Raw genomic sequence first — 20265 nt, 5'->3', positions numbered from 1 at the left:
TTATTAGATGATTAAAAACACTGCACTGCAGTCATTACATACATTAAAAATCACAGAGGATGACAACACAATAAAGACTGAAGACTTATTTCCATTGCAGTCCTCAAATAAATGATTCTTCAATCTTGATCGACAGGTATGTCGATATGCATGTCACCTGAAGTTTTCAACATCAAACAAACAGGAACTCCGCCCTCCCTTGTCGCCACCCATCCCCACCTGCCTAAGCAACATACAAACTTACATGAAAAATAAATGAATAAATAATAAATGAATAAAAGTAAAAGATAATAAAAATATGAATACAGAAATAATAATAATAATAATAATAATAATAATAATAATAATAATAATAATAATAATAATAATAATAATAAAAGTATTGATTTTTACTTTACTTTGATGTTAACTGTCATGTAAGTACTAACATTTATGCTTATGTTTTCAATATTTGCAGAGTAATCATTAATACTACTACTACTACTACTACTACTACTACTACTAATATTAATAATATGCATTTAATTCGTACTGTACTTTTCATTCGCAGTGAATCTCAAAGTTCTACAGCATTATAAATATATAACATCAAGAAAATACAAGTTAAGATGAAAAAACCTCCCTAAATAAAAAGGTTTTTAAGCCTGTTCTAAAAATATGTTATTGTTTCGCTGATGTTGACGTCAGTCAGTGTACTTTAGTATCATGAGTGTTCACTGCCATCTAGTGGTCATAGAGACGAACTACAGCTGTGCATTCTTTTTTTATAGAGCACATTTAAAAACAAAGTTGACCAAAGTGCTTTACAGAGACTGAGAAATACAATCAAATGAAAACACAGACAAAGTTATAAGATTCAAGGAGAAAAGTAATAAAAGTGTAGAATAGAATAAATAAAAAAAGGGATTTAAATCCTAAAAAACACAACAGCACTGCACAGAGAACAAATAATTAATATAGATAGAGCATAAATAAATAAAGAAATACAGAATGTGACCATTCATGTCTTCATGATGAATATTAAAAGGCTCAAGAAAAGAGATGAGTCTTAAAGCTTATCATTACTTTTCTGGTATGTATCAATTCTGGTATTAAGGGGTATTATCAGCAGAATGTACTGCAATTTACTTAACGTCTGTTCAAGGAGGAGCTTTTGATTCTAACTATTTTATATAATGCTGGATAGTTTAATGAATAATAAGTCATCATATTTTAGTTGTTATATTTTGTGAGAAAAATCTGAATCTGCATACTAACCAGTAACATCTGTCTGTAGTGGCGCAATGTTTTCCTCTGATGTAGAAATATACAGGTGCATATTTTCTATGTGCTTTGGGGGCCTTTTGAAAGTTCTTTCAGGTACAATGACTTAAAATAGTAACATAATTCAACACTTTTCATTTCTAAACAACATAAATCTATCTGCCCTTTTAGTTGGGGGCCCAAGGCAGTTGCATACCTTGCCTGATGGTAAAGTCTGCTCCTGAGTATTGTTAAATTGTATTAATAGTTTGTGCTCTGAAAACTACTCTGACCTCAAGACTGACACAATAAACCAATAGCAACGAAAATGACACAAGCAACAACAACAACAACAACAATAAAACCCCCACAATTGTATTGTTCATTGCCTTCTTATCATAGAGGGGAGACATACAGATAATAATCTCATTATTTTTCAAATGTATTTGTTAAGGTTCTCACCGGATTTGTATGTGTCATGTTATTGAGTCAGTGGGTTTGACTCGACTTGATTGATTTGTGGATATCAATAACAAATGTGATTTTTGTGGAAATGAAGAAGACACAACTAAACATCTATTGTATGAATGCAGGATTCTGGAGAAGGATTATTTTGACACTCAAACCAGCCATTCAATCAAGCTGAAAGCCAAGGATGTAATGAAATATGAAAACACAAATCAGAAACAACCAGAAAGTTCAATAGAAGTTCTCGAGGTCTCGCCAATTGTTTGAACTTTTCATGTTTGAATTTAGAAAGTATTTTGATTCTATCCAACTGAAATCTGATTTTATTGCCTATCTTTTCTGTAACCTTTTAAAAAATATATTATTTGTATTCATTTTTATTATTCTTACTTTTAAACCTTTGTCCTGTTACCATATTGAATGTATCAACCAATTGAAAGTGAAGCCATGCCTGTTATGTTATCCTTGTTTCCTTATGATGTTTGCTGTTATTGTCTTAGTGTCATATGCTGTAAGTGACGGTTGCTATAAATAAAGAACAAACAAAAACTTGACACTGGTGGTAATAACAGCGCTTACTACCCCAAGTACCTCTCTAGTGTTTCCAGTGAAAAACTACATTCAATCCTAAACAATAGTGAATCGAGACCACTAGATGGCGCTGTGGGTGATATCTACGCCTGAAACACCAAAGAAGAAGAAGCAGTATATTAACAGGAAGCGGGCCGCTGTCCGGCCTTTCCGTGAAGAGCTAACCACGCTGTTCCTGACTCACCGCTGTTCGCTTGAATTTCTCCCGAATAAGTCGGTCAGGAATATTCACAATGGTATGTGCTGTTTCAATAAAGCTGTGACTGCCTTAACGAAACCTTTCTGCCAATGATTTGATTACTATTTAGCCTTATTTGACACAGAAATGTTACGGAGTGTGGGAGCTAGCGCGGACAGCTAATGTAGCTGTTAGCTTTGAAGTGGACGTCCCGCCACAAACCTGATTGTCCAATAATTTTGTGTTTATTTGGCAAGTTATCAGACCTGTCAGTACACGACACAACATCTTTCCGACTTTTAAAGACATTCTTAACTTAAAGCTATTAGATCACAGCTCCCACGATCATGTGTTCATTTAAAGTGACTTAGTTAAGTGTAGTTAAGTAGAAACAAGTGTTTCTGTTCATTATAGGAGTTAGGGTTGGGCGGCCTAAACCAGCGAGTTCAGACTAATATAACGTTATCGTAGACAAGTAACCGGCTCATGTGGTGGTTTTTTGGGCTGTTTGTGAATGTTTAGTGGAGAAACTGATGCGTGGAATAAGCTAACTTACAATTAAAGTGTAATAACAGTCGCTGTAAAATAATTCTAGTGTTTTACACGCATGTAATTCTCTACTTAAGTATATTAATGCTATAAGTATATAGTATAAGTATTTTCCATAAAAATCTGCATCAAGCGCTCCACGTGGTGTTGCGTTTAGGTTCTTCTGGGCTTCCAGGATAAACCAGTTGGACGGATAATGAGAGTAGCCTGAATATGTAAATGTAATAACGCAACTTATGAAGATTAGTCTGCATTTATGTTACTTAACCTGTTTTGAGTAGCCAATCTCATAGTAAACCATATATTGATGCAGGAAGGTGATGTCAATTGTGGTGAATGTTATGTCAATTTTGTGTAATATGTCTGATATCACTATTTTGATTTGTGTGTCTGTGTAAACACATGTGGCTAATAAAGATGATTCTGATTTCCCACAAATGCAGGCTTTAAAGGACACTGGCAAGGCACCTGTTGAGACTGAGGTGGCCATTCACCGCATCCGCATCACCCTCACCAGCCGCAACGTCAAATCTCTGGAGAAAGGTAATTAAGTTCAAGATATTTGTTTAAAAATGACATGAAGACCTGAGCAATGAGGATAAAAATTCCAAAGTGATGAACACTGACTACGTTATACGCTATTCTGAGCCATGGCTTTAAAAGCACAACAAATTGATTGCTGATTGCTCATATCTTACTAAGCTTTGTCTTTTATTATTCTCAGTCTGCGCAGATTTGATCCGTGGGGCTAAGGAGAAGAACCTGAAGGTGAAGGGACCAGTCCGCATGCCTACCAAGGTACAGGAGTTGTATTTGACCTACATTTTTATGTGGATGTCAGACATAATGGGTTTGATGTGGTAGTTTATGGACAGACATCCACCACGGATTTTGAGTGAAAGTGTCTTAAGTGGTCATGAGAAGGGACTTTATACTGAAACTATAGTAAAGTTTCTTCCTTTCCAGCAGAAATGGAATGTTTGTGATGCACAGAGTGAAATATATTTGGATAAAACTAATACATGCACACCAAGATACATGGGCTGTTTTACACCAAATACACTTTATATTAACCATCTGTGTTTCTGCCATAAGTGTTAAGTAGTGCATATGAACATAGTAGTGCAGTGTGGAGATGGGGGGGAAAAGTAGATGGGGTTTTATGAATTCGTGTCTTTAATTAGCTCAAGCTAAAATATGTTCCCTCTGGTTCCCTCCAGACTCTGCGCATCACCACCAGAAAGACTCCCTGTGGTGAGGGTTCCAAGACCTGGGATCGCTTCCAGATGAGGATCCACAAGCGTCTGATTGATCTTCACAGCCCATCTGAAATCGTCAAGCAGATCACCTCTATCAGCATCGAACCAGGTGTAGAGGTTGAAGTTACCATCGCAGACGCATAAACAAATGCAGATGAGACAATAAAGGAATAAATAAGGAAACTGTTGTGTGGTGGTGTTGTTGAATGATGTATATTCTGACAGTGTAAGGAGTGTCTCTAAAGGGAGTGTGTGGAACAGATGTGGAAATTTACCATAAACAAACTGACACCCTGAAATGGAACTGAACTTGCAGGCAGAAGAAGGAATGAACATCATATGTACTTCACTCAGATTCTCAGTCACCAGTGGGTTACTGATTAAAGCTTAGGCTTCAGTCTAATGCAATAGTGTACTTTTAAATAGGTTTATCCCATAATCAGAACAGGTGATAATCAAGCAGTGGGATCCAAATGTATTCATCCTGTTAACCCCTAATATGGAAATCCAGTCTAAGATATATCACCATTATTTATGATAAACTACGTCTATTACATAAATTTGGTCAGACTCAGGAAAAAATTGCCAATTTAAGGATATAACAGAAAAGCCCATTGCACATTTAACATTTTTAGCTTTAACAGCCTTTTTATCTGTATTTGTCCAAAGTGGAGAAAATTTGGAACCCCATTTAGAAGAACACCCCCATTCTTGGAACCTTTTACACAACCAGGTCACCCTGTTAGAAAGGTAAAACCTGCAGACAAACATTTATTGTCCAGACAATAGATGTAAATTTAAGATCCTTATAAAACACCAGTGAAAGCAGTGGTATAGCAGGTTGTTGTATCAGAGGGAGTCAGGATTTTTCTCTGACGGTAACTGATACTAGTTTATTTCATGCTTGGATAAAAATAATGAGCTACAGACATTGAATGAGAGGTTCACATTTTTCTGAGTCTGTCTACAAACAAAAATCAGATGCTCATATCAACATTGAAAAAGAGTTATTGGTTGCTGTCATTGTTCCTCATCTCCAGTTGGCCATGAAGATCTGTTCCTATAGTGATTTCAATTCAAGGGACGGGGGACAAAACCCACAGTCCCCATTATATGCAAAAAAATGTTCCAAAGTTAAGCTGAAGCATATAATATAAGGCGTTAGCATTCTGAGTTAGTCAAAATAAAGCTTTTAGTGAAAATTCCCTTTTCACAGTGTTTCCTTGCTGAGATGCAGCAGAGAGATGATAATGCAAAGAGGGAATCTTGTTAAAAAATGACTAACTTTGGTAGATACACTCTTTATTTGTCTAAGAGACAGCTGAAGCATCTTATTAGCTTCAGCTGAACTTGTTTTAAGACACCGAAAAACGTGGAACCAGCTTTTCAATGAATTATTCCCCCACCACCACCTTTTGGAGCTGTAGGTTGACACTTGCATGAAAAATGACAAATACAACAATACAATAGTCAAGAAATATCTTTGCTATAGTAGCGTTAAGTAACAAATGGCAAACAGGTCTCTGTGCTGTCTGGGTATCCATTTATAAAAAAGTTATGGTCTCCCTGTCTTAAAATCATCGTTCTTTGTAGTATATAACACAGATCCTTGGTTGATAAAGCAGAATATGATCATTTATCACTTTGAGATATCTAGAGATGACTTTTAGTTAGTGATTTGATACACTGAGCTCTCTAAGCTGGTTGGTCATTTCTTGGGATTTGCTTGACTTCACACCTGCTTTCAGTTAAAACTGATTACGAGCTTCCCCTTGACTTTCAGTGGAAGACAATCAGCAGAGTTGTATGTAGCTGTTGTAAAGGTAAAATATGTCATTTCATAGCCAACATCTCTCTTGAATGGTCAATTAGCAAGTCACGAGCTGACAAACCTTCATTTGTGCAGAGAATTGATCATAACGTTACCCAGCGCGTGACGTGAATTAGGTGCATGAATTAAGACATTTTGGAGCTTTCTGGCCTCAAGATGAGTACCGTTATTAATTTAACCAAAGAAGAAAATGTCCAGTTGCAGCCTGATGACATGGACTTGACTTGTATTGGTCCTGTCAGCACTTCACCCAAGAAGGTAATGTGTTTTTCTCCCTTTTGTTTTCATCAAACACTAATACATTTCAGATTCTTTTTCATTTTGTAGTTTCAGCTAGATTTTGCAATTTCCTGTCCAGGTTTCTTGGCCACTGATCTAAAGGACTAAAATAAACCCTAAAACTCAGCTCTCCTGCTCAGAGGGTTAGTTTTCTGTTCTGAAAGTTTTTCTTTGTTTCTAGAGTGAAATGCCAAGCGGTGCTGAGCAGCAGACCATGAGAGTTTACCTCAGAGTCAGGCCATTCTCTAAAGAGGAACTGTCTGACAATGAGGATCAGGTAGAGTGTAGCATCTGGATGATCATCCAGTCCAAACTACTCTTTTACTTTTCTATTGAAGTCTAAACTCAACTTGCTTCACAACCCACAGTGACATAGTGTTCTTCTTTCTTTGCTCAGGATTGTGTGGTGATTGAAAACAGCCAGATGGTGACACTGCATGCGCCAAAAGGTTCTGCCACCATGAAGAGCAGTGAGAAGGGCATTGGCATGTCACTCCACAAATTCTCCTTCTCACAGGTCAGCAACACCTGAAATAGTAGCACTGTTGACCTGTTGGCTGAACACCTGAATTCCTAAAACATTATGGATACATTTTCATGCCATTTTAGTTAGGTATAGATGAATTTCCAACTAAATGTGTTGCAATGTTATGATGCCAGAATGGTTGCAGTGTAAAATGTACTTTGCTTGTTGAGAGAAAGATCAAGTCACAGCCTACAAGCTGAGCTATTTGAGTGTTTTTGTTACTGCATTGGAAACTTAATCTCTCTGGTGGCTTGTAGATTTTTGGACCAGAGACGACACAGGCTGAGCTATTTGAAGTCACTGTCAAAAGCCAAATGTCTGATTTCTTGGATGGGAAGAATGCACTGATATTCAGCTATGGTGTAACCAATGCTGGGAAAACCTTCACAATCCAAGGTAAGGATGGAACCCAGCAGCGTTTTAATGAGCTTTAGTCAATGTCAGAAGTCCTATGAAGTTTTGTTTGGCAGGCTAAGTATATTTTGAAATGTTGTAGGAACTTCAAAAGAGCCGGGGGTACTACCTCGAGTGCTGGACGCCACATTTCAGTACACTGGAGGCCGTCTGTATGAGGTTATGGACCTGAAACCCTACCTCAGGAATGATGTGCAGTTGCTGGATCCTGACCAAGTCAAGCAGGAGAGAAGCACTAAGGCTGCCATTTTTGCTTCATTCAAAGAGGTGAGATGGTTTCATATCCAACACGAGTTTCCTCAGGATCTGCCAAAAGATATGGCTGATAATTTAATGATTGAAAGATTGACACCATGGTGGTCTCTGCAGTTAAATGCCTTAGCATGGGTATTTCTTTATCCCCTTTCTAGGAGTGTGATCCTCTCAGAGCTACTGGTGGTTCAGAGTCCTTGTCCTGTTCTACCAGTCGTCTCCCATCCTCGTCTTCGTCCTACGATCAAACAGGTAGCCCTCAGAAATTCAACACATTCAACATATACCGTATATATCTTGCAATTTTAAACAGAAAAAAGAAACTTGAAGTTGTTCCAGAAGGCACTTTCTCTGGCACGCAATGAAAATGTATTAGTGCAACGTGTCACTGCAGGGTTTGTCCTTTCCTCTCTTCTTCCTTTTAGTGTTGGCAAGCGACCCAACAGACACAGACAGCAGCCAGTTCGCTTTATGGGTGGCATTCTTTGAAATCTACAATGAGTGTGTATATGATCTGCTTGGACCCTCCCTGTGCTCCAAGTCCAAGAAACGCGCTTCCCTTCGAGTATGTGATGACGGTGCTGGAAATGCTTATGTGAAAGGTGTGAGAACGACTTTATCATGTGTGAAGATGCTAGAAACATAGCAGCAATAGCTTTTTTATGTTGCTCAAGGTTTAAAACTGAGAGATTCATTTCAGATCTCCGGTGGATCAACATCCAGAACATGGGCGAAGCCTGCAAGTTACTACAATTCGGAAACAAAAACAGAAGTGCTGCAGCCACTAAGATGAACCAGTCCTCCAGCAGAAGGCAAATGTTTCTCTTCATCATTTCTTCACTTGGTGTCATTTACTGTTTTCAAAACTCTTTGCTTTCCTTACAGTCACAGCATATTTACCATGAAGCTGCTGAAGATTGATGGCAGCACAGTTAAAAGGATCTCAGAGTAAGTATCTTCATTTATATTTAAATGCGTTGTGTTTTTATCCAACCTAGTAGAGTTTTTCCACATGGCACCATACTTTTTTTTTTCTTTTTTTTTTTTCTTTTTAGTCATTATTGAGACAATTGCTGCAGGTCACCATAGCACCAGTATCTAAATGTTAAGTGAGTAAAGAAATCCAACCAGCGCCCAAATCAATATTCTGTTTACTGTTGTGATTTGAAGGGAAGTGACTGTAAATATCAACTACTACTGAGCCAGCAAGTGCTAGATGACTCTGAGAATTAAAAAAACACTCAAGTGCTAAAATATACTGTATTAACACTGAAGAACTGAACTTACAGTGATGGCTTATATCAACACTTTCAGTTAAAATATGCAGCTAAATGAGCTCCAAGACACAATTTGACAGTGAAAATATGATCTTGATAATTTAATTAAGTTCTACTTCAAATATCAAGGAATTATGCATTAAGAAATGATGTCTCTGTCTTCATTGGACGCAATCTAACCACTTTATACACACACACACACACTGTACAGGGAATAACTTGTAAATTGTTTATGGTCCTCAGGTTTTCTCTGTGCGACCTGGCTGGCTCAGAAAGATGCAACAAAACAAAGACATTCGGAGAGAGACTAAAAGAAGCAGGAAATATTAACAACTCCCTGCTCATTCTGGGGAAGTGCATCAGTGCCCTTCGAAACAATCAGACTGACAGGTACAGTTGTTTACAGATGTATCAGAGGTTTGTGTCCGTCTGCTTAAAGTCTGGGTTTGACACAAGACTTGGTTGACGTTGACATGGTTTGACCTTAGCAGTTCTGTATGCTGACTGTGGCACTAGCAAACTTCATAATAACAGTCTGATCTGGAAGCAATAACCTTTGAGGATTTAGATGTTTTTTGCATTGCTAAAACCTTCCAACTTGTGCTTTTGCATTCTTAAAGTCCTCTTTTTCTCCCGTGCGGTTAATCAGAATGAAGAGCAGCTACATTCCTTTTAGAGAGAGCAAGCTCACCAAGCTCTTCCAGGCTGTTTTCTGCGGCAAAGGAAAAGCTTCAATGATTGTCAACATTAACCAGTGTGCCTCCACCTACGACGAGACTCTCCATGTTATGAAATTCTCCGCTGTTGCCAAACAGGTTAGTCTGAGGACGTAATTGTGTGAGGGGGAAGCGGCATAGTGAGCTGGATTTTTATTTTAAAAAAACCTGCAGCTCCATAAATCTCACCTGTGCCGTCTGTAGGTGGTGCAGGTGATCCCAGACAAGCCTCTGGAGTCTCTGTCTCCTTGTCTGGTCGGTCGCGACGGCAAACCTCTTGTGAGGAACGGGGTGATTGACAACGAGGTCTTGGAAAGCTACCAGTCTGAAGAGGAGCTGCTTGATGAAGAAGACGACGCTGACATGTCTTTAATGCCACAGAGTGTACTACTTCATTACATGTCACAGTTAAACATTTTATGTGTATCAGGGATGCAGCATGTACTTTGGCATGCTGTGACACCAGCACAGTCATCAACTCTTACCTTTTTATTTAGTCAATACAGTAGTTGTGGAACAGTTAACCTTCATCCATTACAAGATGCACTGTGTGGATTGAAGTTATCTCCAGTAAATGTTTTACTTTCTTAGGAGATCTTGAATATGATTGAAAGCCTTCGAACAAAACTACTGGCTGAGCGAAGAAGAAACCTTGTGCAGGAAATGGAGATTCGTAAGGAAATGGGAGATGCCATGTTGCAACAGCTCATGGAGAGTGAAGAACTCCGCAGGTATCTTACTTGTATTTATTTTTTTGCAAGACGACGTTGTACACTTAGCATTTTAATTCTTGTGATTTTGTTTGGCAAGTTGGTACCGACTGCATAAACCTTTTTTATATGTGCATTCATGCCAGTGTTCATTTCAGCAACAATCTCCCCATGTAAACCAGACTTGAGTACATTCATTTTCTTTAAAATGTTAAGTCGAGAGATTGAAAAGCTGAAGGAGAGCTACGAAGAAAAGCTTGAGAAAACCTTTGAGATGTACAAGGATGCTATCAAAGAGCACGCCTACCAGTGTGCCATGAACAATCTAGAAGACGACTACGTGCCTCTTGATGAGTTTGTTGCGGAACAGGAGAAAGTAGAGGTACGTTGTTTCACTGGCTGTGAAACAGCAGGTCAGCAAAATCTTTTTACATTATGTACATATGTTGAACTATAGGAAAATATGTAAATGTCTGATTTTATTGAACTGTAAATAGTGAAATTGGTTTTATAGGTATCTGGTGATGTCCCATGTTATGCCACCAAACTAAGCAGTCAGAATCCTTACATTTTTGGGTTACCATAAATTAGAGCCCGACCGATATATTGGTTAGCCGATATTGGCAGATATTGGCTTATCACAGATATATTGGTATCGGTGTATATGTTGTCCAATATGTGCTGATTTTTTTTTTTTTTCACATAGGCAGCATTTTATGCATATTTGATACTTTTTCTTAATTCAAATTTAATATTTACATGTTTTTTTTGTTCTCCGCATTTTTCAATTTTATATTTATTTATAATTATTAAATTCCCAGTGAAGTTTATAGTTTCGGTGCACTGATGTTATTTTATACAATAAAGTTTGTTAAACTGTAAAATATCATGCCTCCATCACATAGCTTTGTCACAAGTGTTTGATAACCACATTTGAGGGATCATTGCAAAAAATGTGTTCATGTATATATTCTGTATATATAAGATTATCGGCCATTATATCGATAACAGAATTTTTTTACTCCATAATATTGATATCGGCATCAACCCCCAATATCCAATATTGGTTGGGCCCTACCATAAATGCATGATCAGATTTTGTTGTAACCATCTTTGCAGGCCCTCAGACGTAAGCTGTCAGAGTTGGAGAAGTTCTCATCTGATACCAGAGGAGTGTCTGCAGTTCCAACAGTGGACCAGTCGTGCCAGACTGAACCATCGAAAGAGTCAGAAATAGCAGGTTTGCATACTGTCTTTAATACAGAAAAAGAAGATCTAAGGCTCCTTTTCCATGACTTCAGTTATTTCAGTCTATACTAGATAATATGCATTGTGGGAATCTGCAGTAACAGAAGAGGAACATGTCCAGCATACTGTAGCTCAGCATCCCTCGTCTTTGAGGAACTATACATAACCGTTTTAAATCTGAGTGGTTGAAAAGTAAGTTCACTGAGGCTTTTAAAGTACATGCTGTTTTTTAGATTTTAGAAACTTTAGATTTTAGATGTTTTATATTTTGTGTATTTTCAATATGTCTCTTTATATGATTTTATTAGTGTGCTGTATTGTATGTTGTCCGTTTTGTTTCAATATTGAGCTTTTTTATCCCATCAGGAGATGATCGATTCAAACGTCTCTACAGAGAAAAATGTGTCATAGAGGGGATGTGTGAGGACAAACAACAGGTAACAAGGACAAAATGTAAATTATGTATCCCAGTTAAACTTTGTCTCAGTCTGGTTATGTAATCATCTGTTCAAGTCTACATCAAATGTTTTGTCTTTAGTTGATTTTGTCCCTAGAGAAAAGGCTGATGGATCTTAGTGAAACACTTCAGAAGGTCAGAGATGGCTTCCTGGAGAAATCTGCCGATGTGGAGGCTCTGCAGAGGAAGACTGACGATCAGGTGAGGTGATTCAAAGTAGGAGTGTATTTTAAATACATATATAAGATACAGGAGCAGGGTTTTGGGGATGGCTTGCAAATAATGCAAACCTTAAATGTTACTAAAGGACTCACCTGAACCTACCAAATCCTACTTATGTAGCTGTAACAATAATAAAATTTGAGCTGTTTGACTGGATGCAGGTACATCAGGCAAATGTGAAACCTTCATCAGGATGGAATTTATAATTGTATACCTTGTACTATGGTTTAAATGTTCATTTTTTTCTCCCACCAAGAAAAAATCTATGGAGGAAATTCTACAACAGAATATGGATAAGGACAGGGAGATTGCCTCACTGAAGGCAGAAGTCCTCAAGCTCTCCCAGAAGTCCCCTGTGCTGCCTAAGACCAAGCGAGGCCTGCTCGCCAACATCAGGGAGGCGGTCACTTCTCCACGGAAGGGTGCTACTGGCCGAACACTCAGGAAATCAGTCAGGACTCCACACCACTGAAACGCCCAGAATCTTAACAGCTGCACCTCCTCCAGTGATAAGAGATCCTTTTGATCTCTATAAACTACCCAAAGACAGAGTTTCTTTTTCAGGTACCTTTTTTAAAACTAACAATTCCCTAGAAACTCTAAGAGGGACTTATTTATTTATATTTTTCAGTGTTTCTTGTGGTATTTTTTAAAAATGTTTTTGGCTTGTTTCTTAATAAAATCCAATTATGGAAACATACTGAAGCTTTATATTGGTAAAAGATTTACTTGGACAAAAGGGTGTTATTGGACACACTGGTTTTGACTAAAGGTCAACCCCGACTCTCGGCAAAGCCCTCTTTCACTTGATTCCCTTTTTAAACCTATTCATGAGTTTGAATGTAGGCTTTAGTCTATCATCATTGTTAATATCCAGACTTGAAGCCACACTTCTAGTCATGTAGACATTTTTATTGCACATTCCTCCAATTTTTGAATACCTTCACCTCTAAGCACCATTTGAATGCCATTTCATAGCCACTGTATTTTTTATTTTATTTTATTTGTGTGTGTGTGTGTGCATGGGGAGCTTTATTCACAATAGAAACGTCACGCCAGGGAATGCATTCCCGGTACATGCTGAATCTTATCAACCTGGTCAAATGAGGCCATCCATTATCTGGAGCCTGAGGGGAAGTGAACCACAAAAGGCCCTGATAGGACAAAGAAGCCACAAACAACTTTAAGTGCATCACTATTCACTAATTTGCTTTAGTCTTTACACTCAGTAAAAAGTGTAAAATCACTTAATTCTTAACCAAAGTAACTAACTAGTAAACTATGAGCTAACATGCTAAGGAAATATTTGTTATGTAGTATGTTGACCTTTACAGTTCAGAGAATGAGGTGAAGCCAGTGTGGTGCGCATGAGGTAACAGCGCAGCCTCCTCTCGGATAGTGAAAGGACCATTGTGGTAGAGACAGCCAGCTGCTCTTATATCTCTCTGGTCTCAGTGATAGTTAATGAGATTAGCTGTTCGTCTTAGGCTGCGTCAGTGCGAAGGGGTCAATCACAGGATTAGCACCTTGCTTAAGAGTTGCATCACTTTATTACACTTTTTCCCCATTACTTTGACTTCCCCACTTCTGGCTCATAGTGGGACGTTTTTTTTAGCCTCTAAAACATGTTCAGCACCTGCAATTGCAGCTCAGTTATTGAAGTGGAATATTGCAATGCATCATGCGGCCTTGGGACTGAGTCTACGACGACCCTCAGCTATTGAATGAAGCATCTGCCAAGGGAAGAAGAGGAGCAGGGGCAGCCGGAGAAGTGAAGGGCGGCTGGGCCAAAATCTTGCCTGCTGTGGCAGAGTCTGAGACTCTGGACAAATCATCCTCATGCCACTTGTAAATAACAAAGTGGGCGATGATTGCACAGTCGGCACAGACAAGGCTTTGGCTGATGGAAAAGCTCTGGTGGATTCCTTGATAAAGGTAAGCCGTTCCAACAGTTGTTTTATGCTCTGGATACAGTGGTATACATCTTCTGTATTGTTAGAATTATCACAGTTGTTAACATTGCAATAAGCTGCGAGTTGCCAGCTAATACATTTCAGAAAAATGAGGTTGATAGAAGTATTTTACACATCACTCTTTCACTATATTTAAGCAAAAAAAAAATAGTGAAAGTAAAGAAAAGTAGAACAAAAGGTTTGTTGTACTTGCAATCATATTTTCACTGTGTTGTTTTTTAACTCCTGTGTTAATATTTCACAGACTAAACATACGCATGACATCCAAGCATCTTCTTCCCTGTGGCTAAAAAAGCACTCTCACTGAAAAGAATTTCTTGGTCCACTGCATCTCTGTGACCATTCTAGTGTCTGTGATGGATAATAACACAGCCATGCACTTTTTTTTTACCCCCCTTAGTGGCGTGTGTTTACTTGTTTTACCTCAAATACACCACGTATTTTAAACAGATGGGTCAGCATGTAGGCAATTTATAGGATGGTATAGTCTTTGCACTGTGGAGAAAAAAATTGTAACCTACAATCACATTTTGCTCCATATTTAATAGTCTGATATGCAGTTCATATGTTAACTTTATTGATTCTCCAGAAGAATTTGAGCCTCATAGCAGCAGTGTAATATGACAATTAATATGTCATTGTGCAGTTATGATCGAGATGGGTGTATATATAGCGTGAAAGTGGGGAATTGAGATGAGTAAATATATTGTAGAAGTACGGGGAATAGTATAAAAAGAGGAGACACATCCAAAATTTTAATTATGTACAAATATAGAGATGAAGTTATATAAATGAGTACATACAGTACACAGTATAATATCAACAATATAGTATCTATGTTATGTTCTTCCTCTCATCTATCTCTGCCTTGGAGATGGGCCGCGTGCACTCTGAGTGTGCAAGGTTCTTTTGGCTTATCTAGAAATAGATAATGAGATGTTAAGCTGATTATTTATAATATTTTTCATTGAAACCACACCTACTAATCCGCCAAGGTTAAACTCTTACTCTACTATTAATAAAACACTTTAACATACCTTCACCATATCATTTACTGTAGATCATAGAACCTGAAATGTCCTATTTTATCCCAGTTATTGTTTTAAGCAGCTTTAGGGGATTGTCATGGATATGAATCTTATTTTTTTCTTAGCAGTCTCAAAACAATTCATAGTATTTATTTCTGTTGCAGAGCACTGATTACATGCAAATTAATTGAAAACTGGCTTAAATACATATTTACATTTACATAACTTACAGAATTGATGTGTTCACTAGTAGATAGCTCTTCAGAGGGCTGATAGGTGTACGGATATCCCTCTTCTGACAGGTGATGGATGGTCTAGTATATACTTTTAACTTGATCAGGTGATTTTTACATTTGCAAATCAAACATTCCTGTTTCTACCTTTTAAGTTATAGATGAAAAGTACAGATTTTTTGCCTCCAAAGCCTGTGGATCAGACAGTATTAAGGTCTGAGTTGTTGAAGTACAGCAGCGCCAAGCTACCTGCAGCCTTATTAGTCTTTACAAATACAGTAGCCACTTCCCTTACACATCCCTAACACTCGAGGGCCATATTCAGTCCAAACAACTACCAGGTATCAGGTTCCTATCATAATTTTCTAATCCCGGCCCTGAATATTAATTAGGAAATTTAAATCTTTGTTATTTATTTGCCCTCATACAGGTGGTGGCATGTTACCGGCATTTGGCTTCATGCGTTGGCGGGTGCACAGACACCTTGCAGCTGCGGGATGAGTTGCGACAAACACGAGAAAAGGCCCAAAAGTTGGCCGTGGCCATCTGTCAGCATCTGACCTCACATCTCCGGGACAAGAGCCTCCCTGAGGAGCAGCGTAAGGAGATGGAGCTCCTCTGGGTGGCCTTCTCCTCCAGCCTGGAGCTCCTCCATGCTGACATGTGTAAAGTTTTCAAGATGGCTGACATCTTCTCTTTGGCTGACACGGCTTCTTTGGTGCAAAATGGCCTACAAGGTAAACAGTGGCCCTACATATGGTATTGTATATCAAACTTGTGTTTTTTAGGAGGTTAACAAGACAAGGGAATCGCATCCGCTAAGTCACATAAAACAAAAATGAAACCTTGGCCTTTTGTTAAATTCCCTTGTTTGAATTAAAATCAAAGATCACGTGTTCATGTCATTATACAACGATTGAACTTGAGAGTAAATAGACAGAGATGCATAATCTCAGGAGGAACATTTATTGTGATTTAAATGTTCTTCTGTCAACATGATTAAATTAAGTTCATAAGATTTAGTTACATAAAAAAATAGACTAACCTTCAATGATTTATCAAGTTGTTGACCAAATGCAACTGAATTACACGTCAACATTTGTTGAAGTATATTTTATTATTATATACTATAGAAATGTATCAATTTTAAATCACATTTTCACTAATAATATTGCTGGTGTTACCTCAGATCTGTCTCTATCCATTAATTTGTTTCTTCACATGGTATATCTAGACTACTGATGAAGATTTGCATTGTGGGAAAAGCTGCCTCATTTCTGCACTCTCTCTGTTCTCTAGTATTTGAAGAATAATAGCACACTGATTAGCCTGGGGGGAGCACAACATCACGTCTTTGTTTGCACACATTTCATGTGGCACCACTTACAGTGTCTGTATAGTGTTGTCAATGTAGTGCATTTGTTACAATATTGACTTGCTGGGTGATCATCTATCTTTTATAAGAAAAAAAAATCAAAATGCAAAATTATTAAATCTACCAGCCTATTGGATGATTTGGGATGTTTGTAGTCTTCAATAATTAACATTTGGTCATATATCAATAACAGGATGTGTTGTATGTCAATGACATGTACATTTTTAAAATACAGATTGACTCCACCTCTCCTTTTTTAAAATTTAAAAACCTTTTATAAGCAGCTGATATAAACCTCTTTGATTCCATATGAATGTGTAAACCGCCTGACATGCAAATTACATTCTGACATCATACTGTCATTTGGGTGCTTTCTGAGCAGACTTTCTTTGAAAAACAGCCGGCAACATTAACAGACTTTGTCAGAGTTAGGTGACATATACAGTATGTCACAAAGATGGGTTACATTATTTGTGAGATCAATATTTTCTGTTTCCTTGTCATTTTTTTTTTCAAACTACTACAATTGTGACTAGAAAACAGCGTTTGTCTCTCTTTGTCAGTTCGTCTTGCAGCTGCATGTGGTTCATTTCTAAAAAGTCTCTGAACTGCTGCAACAGTTACACTTTAGCTTGGTGGATAAAGTGATACATAACATTCAGTCATGTTATCCACTGCTGCTGCAGCCATCAGAACAAAAATAATGCTTCTTTAATTTCTACACACCACTAAAATACAAAATCATACTGAATACTGTATAATACGTACCACTCATCCACTCACTCCCTATAAACACAGGAGATACTGCAGCATTAACAGGCCATGTCCTTTATTAATGCAGAGGAATGTTTGGTTTTTGGTTAAAATTTTTCAGCTACACCCTAAAAATGTTGTTTCTCTGGGTTCAGTTTTTGCCCATAAAAAGAAGCAACTGTATTAAGATGACTTTATGCAGCTATTAATGAATCTATATTTGGCATCCTTAGAAACAGTTAAGACACTGTTTAGTATTTTTCAGACTTAAACGCCTAATTTAAATTTTGGCAATACAGGAGGAGGCAGTGAAGTAGCGGCTCGGGCGCTCAGTCTGCCAGACCTGAACGAGGCTGAGACTCCAGCCCTCCCCGATGGCCTAGAAAGCCAGGAACGCAACACCATGGAGCAGGAGATCAGCCAAATTGACCACATGATCGAAGATATGGAGAAGAAAGTCAACGTATTGCGCTGGATGGTGGAGCCCCACGGGCCGCAGTACGCCGACCCAGTCAGCACCACCGACAGCGCCTCTCTGGCTCTGCTCTCTATTGACGAAGAGCAGCCGGGACATCAGCCTCTATGCCAGCGCAGTCTCATCTTTGTGCTCTTATTGCTATGTGCTGTTGTTTTAGTGGCAGCCACTTTATCTGTCTGTGTTTTCTTTTTCTCATGAGCAAAACCTTAATACACTCAACTTATTATTATTTTTTCAGTAAAACCTCAGCAAAGATGCTCAGTAACAGAAAATGTAAAGAAAACGGCAAGCTTTGCAAATAGCTTTGTCTTTACATTCTCTCTCAAAACAGGCAAAATGTTGTAATAGCTGCTAATTTATCTACTAGTGCATAAGATACTTTGTCTAATATACACTGACATAAATCTGGATGCAAGCCAATTTGCCATTTATTGCAGTGAATCCAAAGCTGCCATATATTCTAAACTACCTTTGTTTAAAAAAGTGACAATAAAAATACACAGTTGCCAGTTAGAACTGATTATTTAAAACACAATCATTACAATATAGCCAGGTGATTTTACCTACACAACAATTGTAAAAAGATAGTTTCTATGTTCCCCTTGCTCCTGTATAGTGCATTCTCCTAAATAGTTTGTGATACATGAAAGGAACAATGTCTGATTTAAAAGAAAAAAGAAAAAAAAAAAGCTGTCAGAAAGACACTTGTATTCCTTTTTTGCCATGGAGAAGATATAGGTGCTGATGCTTTGTAGCTAATATACTGTATTAAGCAGAATATTCACTTCCAATGACTGAAACTTTTTTTTTTGATTCAGTGTTACTTATTGTGTATATAATCTGTGCTGTAGAGAACTTACGATGTATAGTTATGCATTATAAAAGTATCAACTTTGATATGACACTGTGTTGTTTTCCCTTTTTTATTTATTAGCATCTTGGTAATGAACCAAATCAGTTTATCCAAAGCAATAGAAAATGTAAAGAATTCAAATGGCATTAAACGTCTCATTCTACCATTTTTTATTTGATTTTCAAAACGGACAAATACAACAAATCTGTGAATGTCTGCAAGGCTTGTTATGTGAGATGTTGTACTGTGAGTCAAACTTTATCATGCCTTAAAAGTAACCTCTAAAAAGTTAAAGATATACATTATATAACATTACCAGGTGGTCATAATGCAATTCAACCTAAAATTTTGTGATTAAGAGTGGATAAGATTATTCAAACTCCCTCAAATAATCCATGTATTATAGATTTAATACTTGTGATAAAAAATGCAAATTCAGGTTGTTTTTGCTCATCCCTAATTTAGTAAGAATATTTGGATGGCACCTTTTTCTGGGTGAGTGACTCAGAACAGATAGACATTACAGGTGTACTAAGTTAAAAATGAATAGGCTAAATCATTATTATTACTATCATCAAAAGGGTCAGTTCAACCAAATAATAACAACCAAAAGATATCTCCCCCTCATTCAGCCAAAAACACTTGAGCTTTATTTTGAGAGGTATGACTTTCTCCGCCTGTCAGCTCAGAACAAAATCTAGATCAAGATCATTTCCTCATTCCTCACTTGAACAGGAAGTCATTCTGGTCCGCCATCTTGCAGGCCGTCCCAAAGCTCTTCTTTCTGCTCTGAGGAGCGAGGATACACAAGAGCAGCCTTCTTGAAGTCTTTTACTGGCTGACACGCCCCCTAATTGGATATCAGTTATTGATTGGACACCGCAGTTGATCAGTCTGATCTGATACATCTCAACACCACTGAGTGAAGACAGATTACAGATTGAACTTGAGTGTATCACTCCTAAATTTTATATTTTATTTGTTTTCTGATTCATCATCTAGTTAAAAATCTGTGTTAACTGTAGGACTGATCCATAAACAACCTTCTTCATTTATTAGAAAGATTTTTCTTTTCATGATCTGTTATTTCCCCTGTTAACTTTTATTATCAGTGAAATTAAAAAATTCAGGGAGAGTCTGTCTGTCAGCAAAAACCACATTTTAAACACATTTATATTTGACATCAGTTTTCATCATATCCATTCAGTCACATATGAGGCTGAGCATCAGGTTTGATATGAGTTACATCATTTCCATTTTCCCTGAAACATTTAGCCAATAAGTCATTCCCAGTGTTAAAATGACACCGTTAACATATTCTGGGTTATTAAATAATGAATTCACAATCAGAAT

The 20265-nt window shown here is 37.6% G+C and overlaps 3 protein-coding genes and 1 non-coding gene across 4 annotated transcripts; all 4 read left to right on the top strand.

Annotated features, from left to right (window-relative positions):
* The first annotated feature begins 2430 nt into the window (after positions 1–2430).
* rps20 (ribosomal protein S20) lies at positions 2431–4470 on the top strand. Its single transcript, XM_042399840.1, has 4 exons — positions 2431–2537; positions 3472–3571; positions 3753–3826; positions 4249–4470. The coding sequence occupies exons 1-4, from the start codon at positions 2535–2537 to the stop codon at positions 4429–4431; spliced, it is 360 nt and encodes a 119-aa protein (XP_042255774.1). The 5' UTR covers positions 2431–2534; the 3' UTR covers positions 4432–4470.
* LOC121888629 lies at positions 3615–3682 on the top strand. Its single transcript, XR_006093295.1, has one exon. It is a non-coding gene; the product is annotated as a small nucleolar RNA U54 (small nucleolar RNA).
* Positions 4471–6038: 1568 nt separating the features above from the next.
* On the top strand, positions 6039–12919 carry zgc:56231 (uncharacterized protein LOC406257 homolog). The gene is made up of 18 exons (XM_042399839.1): positions 6039–6376; positions 6579–6674; positions 6795–6914; positions 7181–7319; positions 7420–7604; positions 7748–7841; positions 8015–8191; positions 8290–8401; positions 8475–8537; positions 9110–9256; positions 9516–9681; positions 9787–9966; positions 10174–10313; positions 10509–10674; positions 11412–11532; positions 11907–11977; positions 12079–12198; positions 12476–12919. Exons 1-18 carry the CDS (start codon positions 6275–6277, stop codon positions 12689–12691), a joined length of 2415 nt encoding a protein of 804 aa, XP_042255773.1. The 5' UTR covers positions 6039–6274; the 3' UTR covers positions 12692–12919.
* Positions 12920–13728: 809 nt separating this feature from the next.
* LOC121888275 (regulator of G protein signaling 9 binding protein) lies at positions 13729–18976 on the top strand. The gene is made up of 3 exons (XM_042399713.1): positions 13729–14154; positions 15884–16190; positions 17881–18976. Exons 1-3 carry the CDS (start codon positions 14059–14061, stop codon positions 18255–18257), a joined length of 780 nt encoding a protein of 259 aa, XP_042255647.1. The 5' UTR covers positions 13729–14058; the 3' UTR covers positions 18258–18976.
* The last annotated feature ends 1289 nt before the right edge of the window (positions 18977–20265 follow it).

This window comes from Thunnus maccoyii, chromosome 21, assembly GCF_910596095.1.
Source record: "Thunnus maccoyii chromosome 21, fThuMac1.1, whole genome shotgun sequence".
Taxonomy (NCBI): domain Eukaryota; kingdom Metazoa; phylum Chordata; class Actinopteri; order Scombriformes; family Scombridae; genus Thunnus; species Thunnus maccoyii.
Note: the sequence above shows the minus strand (reverse complement) of the source record. Positions and strands in the feature narration are given on the sequence as shown.